At 34.8% G+C, this 16,400-nt stretch overlaps 1 protein-coding gene across 18 annotated transcripts in view; it reads right to left on the bottom strand.

The window, feature by feature from the left end:
• ADGRL3 (adhesion G protein-coupled receptor L3) overlaps window positions 1–16,400 on the bottom strand; it is an 839,163-nt gene that overhangs the window by 83,973 nt on the left and 738,790 nt on the right. For all 18 annotated transcript variants that reach the window (XM_045079818.1, XM_045079821.1, XM_045079816.1 and 15 more), the window contains one exon: window positions 16,297–16,388. In XM_045079818.1, the coding sequence (XP_044935753.1) occupies window positions 16,297–16,388 (92 nt within the window). The remainder of the gene's footprint in view (window positions 1–16,296; window positions 16,389–16,400) is intronic.

The following is a 16,400-nucleotide window of genomic DNA, read 5'->3' as shown; positions in this document are numbered from 1 at the left end:
TTTTTCGTACAGGTTAGGCCTGAAGAGAAAGGAATGAAAACTTTGAGACTACTCTAACTTAGCAGGTAAGGAGAGTTTAAGTGAGTAAAAAATTATAAGAACATTTTACTCAAGAATTTACATACAAATCCTAAAGAAGTTATTAAATAGAAACATCTGATTTGTGCATCAACATCATGATCTACTAAGACTTACTTCAGGATTGTAAGGAATGTATTAAAAGAATTTTAAAACACAATTCTGAAAAAAATATGTGAAAGAATAATAAAAGCCTATGAGTCGCTAAGGCAATTTTGAAAAATACAATCAAAATGGGAAGACTCACTCTACCAGATATTACACAAGTTCTGGTAATAACATGGTACTGGTAGAGTAACAAAGTATATGTCCACGGAATAGAAGAGAGAGTACAGGAACAGCATTTGATACAGTTTAGTGTGGCAGCACAAATCTGGTGGAAAAAGATGGAATATTTAGCAACTGATGTTGGAAATCTGACTCATTAGATAAAGAATTCAAAATGTCCTCCAAAGACCTCAAACGTACACACTGTAGAGTAAAAAGTTAATGGTTTAAATATATGTATTTCTTTGTAACAAAGGTAAAATTAATAGAAAAATGACAGATTGGGCAGAGACATACACAATGGCGGAAGAATCCAAATTGTGTATCACCAGGTAAAGGATAAAGTGTACAGGAAAACTAATCGGAAAAATAGGAAAACATTAAACTTTTTGTAAAAAATAGAAAATCTAGTAGGAACAAAGGGGCATAAATAATTTACTAATAGGGTTCCTCTGAATATTATTGAAGAGGTTGACTATGTGCTATTTCATTATACTGCACTAATGAAAGTTACTGGATGGAAGATCTGACAATTTTAGACACCTTTATATAGTTAATTGAACAAAATGTGGTAAATTCAAAGGAGGCAGAAAAATCAGGACTAGAAAGACAATGATGGTTACAAAGAAAATATGCCATTTTTAACTTACATTTTGGTATAAGTAATATATTATGATCCAATAATGTCAATATTTTGCTGATAAATTATTACCTTCTATGCTCATGGCTTGTTTTGTCAATCTCATAATTAAGCAGTTTTAAATTATAACCTTAGACTATCCATCTCAGTTCTGGAATAGAGAGGACTTTTCTATTAGTACATTGAAGGATCTGATTGAAAATATCAACTTCCACAGAAAACATTGCATAGTATTCTAAAATGCATACTCAGTGCATAAAGAGCACATTTATAAACATTTCAGGGACTCTGATGACAGACCTTATTTAAAAAACATAATTGTATGTAGTGGAAAAATCCAACAACAATTGGGACTCAGCCAAGAGAAAATTAGATTAGGAAATTTTCATGTGTGGACTGAGCAGCTCAAGACACAGCATTCTACTATACTGTCTGCACATTTTAATTACAAATTCAATGATTTACTGCATAATCCTTTATTTAAAGTAACTATGACTTATAAGCCTTCACCACTTTTTAAAATGAGCTAAAGGGGGGAAAAAAGGTTTTAAAATACGGTAACACTCCTGTAAGAAAGCACTCCTGGAAAATAAGAAAATGAAAAAAGTTGAAGTCTGAAAGAGTGTTGGTATCTTCTTCTCTCACTGTTGTTTTTACTTCAATGAGTGGTTTACCCGTGGAATTAGGGGATACTGAAATGCATTCAAACTGTGTTGTGTATAACCCCTGTGGCAAGTAATTTGCCAATCAGTGGCCACCTATTTATTACCTTTTATCATAGAGCATTTTAGTCTCCTTTTATTAATTGGAATATATTTAAGTATATGTGTCTCAGTATTTTCTAGAATTTGTCTCAGTATTTTCTAGAATTTGTCTCGGTATTTTCTAGAATTTGGGAATGTGTCTCAGTATTTTCTAGAATTTGGGGAGAATATGAATTTATCTAGGGCAAGTGTAAGTAGTATTGTCACCTGTCAAGGGGACAATATTGCTTAAGATGGTAAGTGATGGCAAAAAGATATTAAGTAGTGAATTTGTATAACAAAAAATGGTTACAGGCTTATTCCTTCTGTTCATTTTGACTTCTGGGGGGGGAGTTATATCTCTTAATTCAATCCAACTTTCTACCATTTCCCTTCCTCCCCCCAAATTCCATATCCTGTCCCTTGAAAGTCACAGTCAAATAACCACAAACTCTCCTCTACACTAAACTTCATCTCTGGGTGTTTCTTGTCATCTTCATGCTTTAAAAAAAATTCTCCCAATTAGCAGTACTTTCCACGCAAACTTAAATATTGGTTCTCTCACAACCCACAGGCAGTAGAAGTGCTATGGCCAGACTATGATTTCTCCTGTCAAAATCCCCAGCTTCTTTGAGGTTCTTGCCATCAGCTGTTTACTATCACTCCAGACCTCCTATTTTTCTGTCTTTACAGTTTTACTATACTTCTCTCCATTCATGATCATTCTTCTCTGCTGCCAACCAGGATCTTATGACTTCCTATTTTCTTATACCCCCTTTCACTTTTAATGATTCTAACAAAACAAAACAAAACAAACAAACAAATAAACAAACAAAAACCAACGCTTGATAGGTGGGCATTGCTAGAAAAAACAAAACGGAAAACAGAACACCAAACAAAAACCAATCCATAACCATGATTACATAAGACATGCTAAATTTGTGACAAATTTCTTTCTTTTCCTTTCTTTCTTCCCCTCTTCATTCCTTCCTTCCTTCCTTCTTTCTTTTTTTCTTTCTTTCTATCTTTCTTGCCTTCTTTCATTCTTTTTTAGAAAAAGAGAGCAAGTGTGGGGTAGGGGTGGGGTAGGATCGAGGGGTTTGCACAGAGGGAGAGAATCTCAAGCAGGCTCAATGTGCCCAGAGCCAAGGCCTTCTTGGAGCTTGATCTCAAGACCCTGAGATCATGACCTAAGCCAAAAACAAGAGCGAGATGCTTAACCGACTGAGCCACCCAGGTGCCTCGACAATAAATTTCTAATGGCACTTAACAATGTCTGACAAGCTTCTTCCCTAGCTCGATACTTCCAGATACTTGTGGATACTTCCCTAGCACAAATGCTTTTTCATTCACCAAAAGGAATAGTTCACATCGTCCTTCAACCTCAACGTCGCCTCTCATCCTAACCTCTTAGCTGCACAATGTCATCTATGTCCTTGAAAAAACAGAAGCAATCTGACAGTTGCAAATACATGAGGCACTGTCCAGACCTCGCAATCTCTTGTACAGCTCCTGAATTCATCCTTCAGCTGCTGCATGCTTAGCTGCTAAAGGCTTACCCCCTGTGACCTACAGATGATTGTCCTTGGGCACTAGAGATATTATACCCACACAGCCAGCAGGGCCTGGGAGTTTGCATTCCATTCTCACCCCACAGCAAGCCTGTGGTCAGTTACTAACAGGTGTGAAGTTACAAAATCCCAGCTCCTTTGCCTCAAGGTTGGAAAGTTCCAAAGTGTAACTTACACTCCAGAGCTCCCTTTGGGATCAGGGTCAGTCGGTCTTCACCCAAAATGACAACCTTGCATGCTTCTTCCTCTTACCTACACCACTTCGCCTTACTTTCTTACTGATCTCTTCTGAAAGCACTTCCTTAATAAATTACTTTGGCTGAATCCTTGGCTTAGAATCCACCCCTGGGAGAACTCTACCAAGAATACCGACAGAAATGTTCTCATCTTTCCAAAACCAAATCTATTAGCTATCTTCAACAGTCTACACACATTTCTTCCCTCCTATTATAATGAAAGAATTGCCTTTGTTCATACAAAGCCAACATATCTGCTCATCCTGATACTTCTCAAAAACTGTATTCCTGTTCATTATTGTTCTCTCTGGTGCTTCATCAATGTCTCCTTCTGTATTCGCTTATTCCCATCAGGAAACACCCTTTAGTATTCTTTACTTTTAAGAAACAAAAAAACCTTCTTCTTAGATCTCAGAGATTCTCCAAGAATCTTGTGTTAACATTTACTGAAAAATTCATCAAGAATTTTCTATACTAGTAATCCATACTTGCTCACTTCTCATTTTCTTTCCTTTCTTTTTTTTTTTTATAAGATTTTATTTACTTATTTGACACAGAGAGAGAGATCATAAGTAGGCAGAGAGGCAGGCAGAGAGAGGGGGGAAGCAGGCTCCCTGCTGAGCAGAGAGCCCAACGAGGGGCTCGATCCCAGGACCCTGAGATCATGACCTGAGCTGAAGGCAGAGGCTTAACCCACTGAGCCACCCAGGTGCCCCTCACTTCTCATTTTCTTAAAAGCTACTCTACTTGGGCATTCTTTCCCCAAAACTTCATAGTGCCTCTGTCATTGACAAATCCATTGTTAACTATTTTCCCTCTTATCATACTTGACCACTCAGAAATATTCTGTGGTTGACTACTCCCTTCTATTCTTGATTTCTATGACATAATGTTATTACATTTACCTGGTTGACTAAACTTTCTGAGTCACCTTTACCAAAACAACATTCTTCTTAGGTGATTTTATTCAGAAATTCACCTTAAATTCCAGTAACTCTGAAAACTCTATCCCTGATCCTGACAAGACTTCAGTGCCATTAAAACTTCTGACAAGTACATTTTGCTAGCATGATTTTATAGTTCATAGCTTATAATATGAAAATCACAGGTTTTTTTTTTTTTAAGATTTATTTATTTATTTATTTGACAGAGAGAAATCACAAGTAGATGGAGAGGCAGGCAGAGAGAGAGAGAGGGAAGCAGGCTCCCTGCCGAGCAGAGAGCCCGATGCGGGACTCGATCCCAGGACCCTGAGATCATGACCTGAGCCGAAGGCAGCGGCTTAACCCACTGAGCCACCCAGGCGCCCTGAAAATCACAGGTTTTTAAAGATGGGGCCCTTGGTGATCATGTAATCCAATCAATATCTAGATTTAAAGTTTCAAGAGTACGTACTCAACCAAAAAAATGTTTACTGAAAAGAAAATCATCTCTTTTAAAATTAAACACCATTTATTTATAGATGTGTAATGTGGTATGACAAAGGCTGTATGGTTAAGGAAATGGACCCTCAAGTTAGACGGTCTGCTGAAATCCTAGTTTTGGCACTAACTAACTGTGAGGTCTTGAGCTGAATTAATTACCTTCTTAGAAACTTAGAAGGTGTAATGCAAAGATTTAATTGATCCATGAAAAGGACTTAGAATTGTGTTTACCACATAGTAAAATGTCAAAAAATTAACTATATTTCTTATTATTTTGCACACTATTTCAAACAGACTCAACACATAAAGTCTCAAAATGCTATTTAACCTAGTGTAACAATTACAGTGGATTTAGGAGCAGAACCAGGGAGTACTGGTTTTTATTTCAGAATACATGACTAAATTTTTACTTAGAGTATGTGACTCAAAATACAATACAGTATTTAACTTAATATTACCCACAACATTTTAGTATAAACATTTCCAGGAAGCCTTTGAAACTTGGGTTGATTCAGATTTGAAGGCTAAAAGTCTTTCAGCCTAATACTATTTACTCAGTTTCCCACAACAGATTTTCAAAATCAGGTTAAGTTTTGGTCAAGTTTCATACAAATTTATATCCATGTATATAACCACTATATAAAAAAATTATAATTTAAAATAATTTGTGTCATTTTAAAGAAATCTTTATTAGAAAAAAATGTATTTCCAGTTGGTTCTGATAACAGTAACCAGGCAAACTCTTAAAAGCCCTAAGATTATGATACCAGTGAGATTTCTTGTGTGCTTTGTTCAGCCTTTAGAAGTATTTGTATCTTCCATGTAATACCTCAAAGAATTATGACTTAAATAATCACTGGGCAAAAATTGGCTTATGTATTGAAAAAAAACAAAGATCTACTTGGAAGTGATCAAAAAGTGATTCAAATGCTTTTATTTACATTTGGAATGTACAATTCCTTGTATAATTTTTATAATCTGAAACTACATTAAAATAAATATATTAAGAGTGAATGAACTCATGTTTTTAGTTTTACCCATAATACATAAGAGTTAATTTTGCAACATAAAATTAAATAAGATATTGCTGAATGTATGTACTGGTTTTTAAACCTTTATTCAGATGTTTAAAATTCAAGGAAAATAAATAGCAATTATATTTTTAAATGAACAAAAAATAAAAAACAGAATAGGTTTAAAATTTTTTATCCCCAAATTTTAACTAGAGTCTCACATTAATTTTTAAATGATATATGTAAAACAATTTACAACACTAGAATGAGCTCTTCCTCACAATTTGGAGACAAATGAATTACAGTAATTAAAGGTTCTCATTTTCATAAGATTTGATTAAATTTTCATTTTGTATCTATATACACAGTAGCATGTTAATAATAGAAAATTAGACTTGATTTTTTGAAACTTTTCCAGAGGTTAGAAATATAGGATGACTCTCAAAGATGACATTCTTAGACTGTTCTGTCACTAATATGTCTATGGACGTAACGTAGGGCAAGCCACTTTCAAGTAAAATTCTTTATAAGGTACTTTAATATTCATCATACTAAAAACTCAAAAGACTGCTGTGGCATAACAAAAAGCAAATATTTTTTCTTTGTTCCTGTGGCCAAGTTTCGGAAACCCTTCAAATCTCTTGAGTGATATCAGTGTCTTTGGGATGCTAATGAATGATGCCAGCAGGTAGAGGGAATAGGGAAGGGAGATGGTGAGCAGAATGGAGAAGTCTGGAGAAAAAGCCATGATTACAGGGTTGGAACCTTTATCCCTACTCTCACCTACAAGTCCACCCCCACTAAGGGGTAGGGGCCCACAGATTGAGTTCTATCACTATTGGGCAATGATTTAATCAATCACACTTCTGAAATGAAACCTCCCCTAAAACCCTCACAGATGCTGCCGTTCAAGGAGCTTCTGGGCTGGTGAACCCTTTGAAGGGCAGAGGGTAGAATTCAGAGAAGCCATGGAAGCTCTGCACTACAGCCATTTGGTTTTCCCCAAGTTGTTTCCTTTATAGGAAAGCTACAACTTTAAGGAAAGCACTTCCCTGAGTTCTGTGAATTGTTCTGGTGAATCCCGGAATTTGAGGGGTCATTGTAGGAACCCCTGAATTTGTAGTCAACCGGATAAAATTGTGGGTGGCCTGGGCAACCCACTTGCGGTTGGCATCTGAGTGGGAAGCAGGGTTATGAAACTGAGCCCTTAAACTGTAGAGTTTATTCCAACTAGACGACTTAGTGTCAAAATTGAATTTAATTGCTAGGCATTTAGTTGGTGTTGGAGAATGGGTGTGGAAAAAACATGTAACTTGTGTCAGAAGTGCTGTCTGAAAATAACATACGAGTGCACAAAAAAGAACATTTTCAATTATACATAATTTTGCCACTAAAAGGTGACCATTATTCATTTTTTAGTATATTTCAATTTAGTCTTTTTTCCTGCATACATAATGAGTTATTTCTGAGAAATAAGAATGTTCATCTTATATCCCAGGAGGTAAATTAGCACGCAGCTCTCCTATAAAGTATGCTTAATAAATTTTATGATATATAGCTTTGTATTTTATTTCCAGGAAGAAATAGCTAAAGAGAGGATTGTTTCTAAGCTATCAAAATGCACACCTTGATATTACTTAGAGGAAAAAGCATTTTGTTGCTTAGGTAATTTTTATTGATGATTAATTCTTCTCTAAACTATATAACTTATTTATTTTGCTTCTTAGATCCATGAAATTACACATAAAATTTACTAAATATGTATAAAATGTGAAATATTCTAACTTATTAATAAAGTATTTGAACATTTACATTTTATAAAAAGTATATATACCGTAAATCTTATACATACATGTAGGTATGGACAGATTTTAAAAATAGAATATTAAGTTTATAACTAGTATATATATATAAATACTTATATTAATGATATATTAATACATCAATGTATAAAGTATATATTTGTAAATATAAATAAATAAAATATATAATCATATATTAATCTTCATATTAATATATAAAGGGGGAAGTGGAGGATTCAAATAATCTTATAATAATGTTATATTTTTCAAAGTTATATAACTTTCTTTCCAGGTAGATGAGTGCTTCTAACCACAATGAATACTCACTACTTATGAGTCATGATAATTTATCCCATTACTTTAAAAGAAAACATCTGCTGGTCAATACATTGACAGACTCAGTCATAATTTCATCATATAAAGGAAAAATTTTTTCTATATTCCTTTTTTTTTTTTTAAGATTTTGTTTATTTATTTGATAGAGAGAGACACAGAGAGAGAGGGAACACAAGCAGGGGGAGTGGGAGAGGAAGAAGCAGGCTTCCCCCTGAGCAGGGAGCCCCATGCGGGGCTCAATGTAGGGCTTGATTCCAGGACCCTGGCATCATGACCTGAGTGAAAGGCAGACGCTTAATGGCTGAGCCACCCAGGCGCCCCTGCATACCTTTTCTTACATAAGACCAACCTTCACTTGCATACTAGATCCCAAACTCCCTTGCCTACTCAAATGTAGAAAACACCCAATCTTCCCCTCTTGCCAGCATCAACTACTTTTCTAATCTTACCAGCTTAAAAAGAAGAGGTTATAATCTCTGTCATCCTTAAATTAACCAATCAATAAAACAAAACCCAGCGGTCAAGTTTAAGCTCCTATCTAAACTGAAAGGCTTGATTCCCCTAGTTTCCAGGATCTCGAGCCTTCTTCCCATCTCACTGTCTGCTCTTTCCAAATCTATTGTGTAGGTTCTGCATTTCCAAGACGTCTAAAAGTTCAAGCAACCCAGGGTTACAGCCACTGGTCTTCTTGTTGTATGTTTTTACTCTCGATCTTTTTATTTTACCCAGCATCATGGATTTCAACTATAATCTACCTTTAATTGACTCCTGTGATTATAGCTAGTGCCACACTCCTAGGTTCAAGGAGTGGCCAAGGGGCAGCTGTTTGTGAAAGGCACAAATGGAACTTAAGTCTTTAGGGATATCATGGAGTTACTGAACCAACTCTGGAACCACATACCTCTGGATTTTTTGTCTCTTGTGTCTTGATTTAGGCCACCATATTGGTCAAATCAAAGTTCATATATTAAAAATTAAATATGTGAATAATATGGAACATAAATATTTACTTATAATTGTTCTCAGATTTCTACCACTCTTGAAAACCTGCACTTAAGCATTTTTAGGGAAGAATGAGTCTAGTGACTTCAGAAATGTTGGTTTCATAAAAAAAATAAATTCCACTTACCAAGCTTTCTCAAAGTCTGCCTGCACATTACACATTGGATATAAAGGAAATGTGAATCCGAGTCATACATAAAAAACAAAGGAGCTGTTAATTTTTATGTTTTTTATTATCAAGAAGAATTATTTTTCCCTTAATTTTTATGTTTTTATTATCAAGAAGAATTATTTTTCCCTTAGATAGTCTTTCAAGGCTTTCTCATCCTTAAGACTGTACTGCAATGGACTCTCCTAAATTTGATATAAAACTAATTATACCAGGGAAAAGTGAAACTATTATTTAATCTCAAGGTATAATGCAGAACAGTTCCAGTGCGCCTATAACAGTCATGCTTCAAACTATTTTTCTCAAATGTCAGCTCCCAGTGTATAAACTATGCCGAATACAGTGATGCATAAAACTCCCGGCTCCTGGAAAATCATATGGGGATTTAAATGCATTTTAATGAAAAACCTTTGAAAAAAAGGGGCCAACATTTTTACATTTCAGAAAACTTCAGAGTATAGCCTAAAATGCATGATACAATGAGACTGGCAACAACATTTGCAGAATGCACATCGTTGTGAATCCGTGGCTGAGATTAATTTTCCAAATAAGTAACTGTTAAATGCTTTTACTGTTAAAATTAAGTCAATCAGTAAGTTACTACCTACTACCTGCTTCCTTAAATTGTCTGAAGCAAATCTAGTGATCTTATAGCATCACACAGAACTACAAACAGCATTGTTTAGTCTTCAAATACACCTGGATGATTTATGATAATGTCACTGTACATTTCCAGTGATCTTTAACTATAGACCAAGGAAACAGAGGAAGACGGAAAAATGAAATAACAGACAGATGACATTCCTTTCAAAAACTTCTCAAACATGGGGTGCCTGGGTGGCTCAGTGGGTTAAGCCTCTGCCTTCGGCTCAGGTCATGGTCTCAGGGTCCTGGGATCAAGCCCCGCATCAGGCTCTCTGCTCAGCTGGGAGCCAGCTTTCCCCTCTCTCTCTGCCTGCTGCTCTGACTACTTGTGGTCTCTCTCTATCTCTCTGTCAAATAAATAAAATCTTAAAAAAATTTCTTTTTTCTCGAACATTATTTTATTTTATTTCAGTTACTAGCTCTACTCTTTCTACTGCTAGAGTGTTTCTGGTATATATGAGCATTAAGAAGTTTATCAGATAAAGATTTAGTAAAACATATCTTCAGTATAATATGTTGACCCAGTATTCTTTTTACAAGAGAGGTGACAGTTTTTAAATACAACATCACTAAATATTTAATATAATTAGAAATGTGTAAAATTTAAATTCGAACTTAGTAGTTTTGGTGGTGAAAGGTAAACTATGAGTGAAATCAATTGCTTGGAGATATAAGCTATTCTTTTTTAAGTCTGCATGGACTATTGTCCTATATTGACCTTCTATTTAAAAAACTTAAATCAATATTTCAAAATTTTTATAGTGCCAGCTAATATTTTGAGAAAAATGAGAAAGTATATTTTCCTAAAAACTCATCCAGAAACTTTGAAGTGGATCAATATTTTTACTATGTACAACTCAGAACTAGATTAACTATTCTCATAAAGGTTCAAACTCTTTATAGGATACGGCTCTGACTAGAGTATAAAGATGATACCATTTGAAAAGGAGGTTCTCTCCTGCTTGTGCCCTTTCTCCCGAGCTACATATACAGATATATATCCATCTTAATATACTAATATAAAGGACAAAAATTAAAGGTTAAAATATTCTTGTGATATTGCTGCATTTTTCCAAGTTTATTTCAATTTGGTCTTCTGCTTTCAATCTTCAGAACCTTACCACCTTTAATCCATAAATAATGTAATACTAGTAATGTAATAAGGTAACATCAAACTGATCGTAATTTTGACTTGTTTCTACCAATATCTAGAAACAGTTCTCAAAATAAAAGTTACATTTAAGAACAGAGTAAGTTATTGTGGATATTGGTAAAGTACAGCATTTTTCTATTCATCCCTAAACTTTTTTAGATTTCTTTATGTATGGCAGGTGTCCAAACTCACTAAGCAGACTTCTTTTTCTTTTCTTCAGAACTAACTACACAATTTGTTACTTATTAATTAAATGAGCATTTCCCTCCTAGAGCCAATTCTTTCATAACAGAATAAGCTTGGCTTAAATATGTATATATTTACATATACATATATATATATATATATTATATACTTAAAAATATACATATATATATTCTTAACAACACCCCATGGTAAACAAAGCCAGTCAAATTCTAATGGGATTTTGATATGAGATTGAGCAAATTTCACCATGGGAAGCACAAAGAACTAAAGGCAGCAGTGTATTTTCACATAGTAGCTCAAAATAATCAAATCATCCTCTATGGGCACAAATTTTGTGATGTATGTATTGCACATATATTTAATTATCTCAAAACTCTACAAAGTAGATACAATTATCCCCAATTCCGCGGAGACAGACTGAGAGCCATGATGAAACTTACAAGGTAATGTAACAATTATTAGATGGAACAGAAATTCAAACCCAAGTGTCTGGAACGGAAATCATCACTCCTCTCTACTGCTACGCCTTCTCTTAGCAATTAGAGCACTGGGCAGAATGAAGCAAAGTGAAACTCTTTCTTTAAACCACCTGACAATACGTTTGCCATCCCATCCTCGTGCCAAACTGAAGTTAAAAGGAGAGACCAGAAGTCAGAAAACATGTCTAAGCCAAAAGCAGAAGTTCAGATGCAGAATTCTGTGCATGGGAAAGGAGCTAAGGGAGAGACACAGGGAAGGGAAGCCTAAGCAGACTCCCTGTCTCTCCATATAGGCATCAATTTTCTTTCTTAGCCCTAAAAGCCTATACCATTACTTTTCACTCTTTTAAGTACCTGTGATGCTATTAAACCAGTAATAGAAGAAATAGTTGATAACTGTGCAAGCAGTAGTATACTTTCATGGTGAAAGTAAGTCAAGAGTGCTCTCAATGCACCTCAAGAATTAAAGTTTTGCATGTCATAATACCTCAGCAATAATATAAGTTGATTCAATAACTGCTTTATTCCTATTAATCCATATATGCATATATTTAAAATTAGTTTCGATTTTTGTTATGATGACTGTAAGCTCTAATTTCAACTCATCAGAAACCCAACCAGAAAATTTAAATGAGTGGAATTACTTTTTTTTCCACATAAAATTATGTATTTTGATGAAAAAGAGACAAAGACAAGTAAGGATAGAGCAAACAGAATTGTACTTTTAAAATTTAATTACGTTTTTGGGAATCTGAGAATGGCATACCTCATTTCCTTGGTAATCATGTTACCTATACTAATTCACTCTATTATTATTTGTTCTGGAGTATATCATTAATATAGTAATGAGCCAGAAAAATGAAAGTTCTAAACTAACACACACACACACACACACACACACAATGTGTTTATTTTAACAATCATGAAGCAAATTTTGAATTAAAACATAATTAAATTATCTTTAAAATAATAATTAAATTGATTAGGCTAAATTGGGAGCCAGCCAGGCACAGTGTTTGGGAAAACAAAGTCAGTAGAGAAACAGGAAAGAAAAAAACTGAAGCAAGTGAGCCCATCCAGAATGGCCAGAGGGGCAAATGACTTGACAAGAGGCCAAGGAAAGAAACAGCAACTAGGCCTGGAAGGGTTAGTAGGGTGGGGTAGAAGGTCTGAACTTGTGTGTGAGAGTAACAGGAAGCCACTGAAGAATTTTACCCAAGGGAGTTGCTCGATGGGATTTACGTGGTTTAAGAGCTCACTCTAGCTGATGGAGGTAGGGGCAAGAATCAATAATGAGGAAAGACATTACAAGACCACTGCAGTGTTTCTGCAGAAGTTGATGGTGGCTTAAAAAAATGGTGGCAATGAATATGGGGAGAAGGAAACACATTTTAGAGAAAGGAGAGATCTTTGTGTGAAAGAACCTGTATCATAGAGGCAGTAAATATTTGATAAATGAGAGAATGAATTGTTTTAGAAAGACATTGACTTCCAAAAGTCCTTGCATGCTGGGCTTTTTCCTCAATAAACTGAACAAGGTGGCCCATTTTATTCAGCATTTTACAAAAATGGAAAAAACAAAAACAGGAAAACATTAACTTTTATGCCCTTTCCCATGTACTAAAAAAAGATTTTCCAGATAAATGATGCTTGTGTCTTCAAATAAATACTCTCACACCACCCGTAACATTTAAAAATACATATAAAAAGATCCTTATTTTTTTAGATAAAAAGGATGCCGGATTTTGTGTGTTTTCCCTAATATTCAAAATCATTATTATCTTTCTTAAATTCTTCTTTCCTCACCAATTAAGCCCTGCTGATTTCTTTACAAGTACTTCCTAAATAGTTAATATGTTTTCCATAAAATGAAATGTCCTTCAGCTTCTAGGAAGTTTTAAGGAATATTTCCCTTGAGATTTCTTTCTTATTTTCACTCTTCAACATGTCCCTATATCCTGCAGATGACCACCTTTCCTACTTCACAGAGGACAGCAGGCAGAAATTCCTCAATTTACCGCCCTGCCCTGGTTCCTCCAACATAATCTACATCACACTTACTATTTATTTCACCCAGTTCCAGTGGAAAAGAGTCCTCCTACCGAGCTTCTCTTACCTTGGTAGAAAAGTCTCCTTCATGTAATTTAATAGAGTGGAAGGGTTGACCACAGTTCTGGATCTCTACGATCTCCACCCTACAATTCCTGAGTTCACAGTTACAACAACCATTCCCTTTCCTGTGCTTCTAATCTCTCTATCACTGGTTCTTCCTCACCAGCATGTCTGTATTCATGTTTCTTTCATTTCAAAACCACCCTTTCCAACAACTACTTAATTTCTCTTAAAAAAAAATCATCAAAGGCTGTATATATTCCTTTACTTATTTGATGGTTGGGTATTTCATTATTATACCCATTTTATTTCATTGTTATTTTTTAAGAACAGTTAATACATTTATTTATTTTTAAGTAAGCTCTGCGCCCAGTGTGGGGCCTGAACTCACAACTCTGAGGTCAAGAGTCACATTCTACTGATTGAGCCAGCCAGGTGCCCCATTATTGTACCCATTTTAAAGGGGACAGAAAGGCTCAGCAAGTTTACATAAACTTCCCAAAAGCAAAATAAACTATAAAGCAGTTTGGACAGAATTTAAATCAAGATATTCTCAAAGGCTTTACTTTACTTTGTAATGTAAAGCTTAATGCCATCAATGTCATTACATGTAACTATTGCTTCTTATGTGTTTGTTTTTTTAAACAATAACAATAAAAATTCGAACCATTCCACTTAAAGAAATATATATGAATAAATACAGAACAAACTGATCTTTCAAGATGTGTGACTGCTAGTACAAGAACTTTTTCCCCCTGATTTTTAATATTATAAAAGCTGTTATTAAATATCAAAGTGTTTACTTCCGATAGTACTTTAAAAACAGCACAAATGGTAATAAAGTATTACTTGCATTTTGCTTTATACTATAAAACAATAGGTATAAAGATGTAATTTACATCAAAAGGGAGTAAAAGTATCATAACTTTTAGGCAAAATATATTTTATATGCCTATTTATTTATTTATTTATTTATCCAAATTCAGTTTCATCAGGAAAAGATAGTCCAAATAACTAATACTAGAAGGGCAGTCTAATTATACATAATTCAACAAAATAAGGACTATCACCTCAACTGAGTAACATCGACAACTACAGAAGTCTACTACTACTCATAGTAGATAATTCTTAGTTTGCTCCATTACATTATTTTTTCTAATTTCTTAGCTATCCTTTTCAATTAAGTTAGACAGATGATTCCTTCAACAAAATTAACTACTTAGTTTCAGTACACTTTTGTCACTAAAGTCTTTAATTGTATTGTTTTATTTTATAAACATTCATTAAGGGCTTACTATCGGCAAGGAACTCTGTCAGGAGCTACATGTAGAAAGATGGAAAATGGGTGACATAGCTGTTATCTGACGTAGTTCAGGAAGAATGTTCAAAAGTCACAGGTGACCTCATGAAACTTCTGAAAGTACATTCATTTAAATAAAAACATTTAACCAAATTAATACATAGTATAGGCAAATTATATACAAATTACAATTTAATATATAATATATTAGTGACTAATGTACATCTCCACAGGACTATCTTTCTCAAATGTCACAGCCTCTGAAGGAACACGATAAAATCTTTGGTTATACTGAGGAACTATTTTCCTTTTCAGAAAATGTAAATTAGCTTCTTTTTGTGTATATACAAAAGTGCCACTAGTGTGGAAAGGAATGTGAATATTTTCGTATCTGTGCATGGCCAGGGCTTTCTGAGCATAGAAAAACAGAATTTGGGTTAAAGGACAAACCTTGGAAATTGAAAGATGGCTGAATAGATAGTGAGAGACTTTGGGAGTGATTTACCTCCCAGGAGGGAAACGTTAACATTTCAAAGGGGGCTAAAGCCTGGAGCCATATATATATATATATACCATAGGATTTTTCAACAGGGAGTTGTGTTTTCTCTTCCTCTCTCAGAAGGAGAGGAGAGCAGCTGGATGCGAGCTTCTCTACAAATGCCTAGATCAATAATCTCGGGGTTCCTCTCCTGTGGTGGAAAATCTCCCTTTTAGTACTTGCAGATGCCACTATCTGTCTCTCTTCACAATGCTCCTGGCATGGGGGGGGGATGGAGCGTTGGGAACAGATATGGTTATTGCTCCAAGAAACAACAGTCTGCCCAGATACAGAAACTATGTATTTGCTTTCAGGACAAAATACGTGAAGTGTACATTAAAAACTTAACATGTTGCACATCAGAGTTTAGGGGAAAAAAGTTTTTTTGAAGACACAGCTTCATTATACTGATTTTCAGGCAGATCAAGTCATCTAAACAGTCAATAAATGATCTTATTCAGCAAAGACAACACATTGATCCTCTTCATTTTGTCACAAGATTTCAGTAGAATTAAAAGTCAGGATGATTTAGAGCACCAAAGTTAGGCTGGCTAAAGGAAACAAAAAGAAAAATCACTTACTTGATATTATCAAGGCAGCCCGATTCAGGTTTCAGAATGGCAGTATGATGGAACATTTTATATAGAGCAATCCCAAGGAAGATGACATTAAGCTGGAATGTAAA

This window comes from Mustela putorius, unplaced genomic scaffold, assembly GCF_011764305.1.
Source record: "Mustela putorius furo isolate JIRA1106 unplaced genomic scaffold, ASM1176430v1.1 tig00000430_pilon_pilon_pilon, whole genome shotgun sequence".
Classification (NCBI taxonomy): Eukaryota; Metazoa; Chordata; class Mammalia; order Carnivora; family Mustelidae; genus Mustela; species Mustela putorius.
Note: the sequence above shows the minus strand (reverse complement) of the source record. Positions and strands in the feature narration are given on the sequence as shown.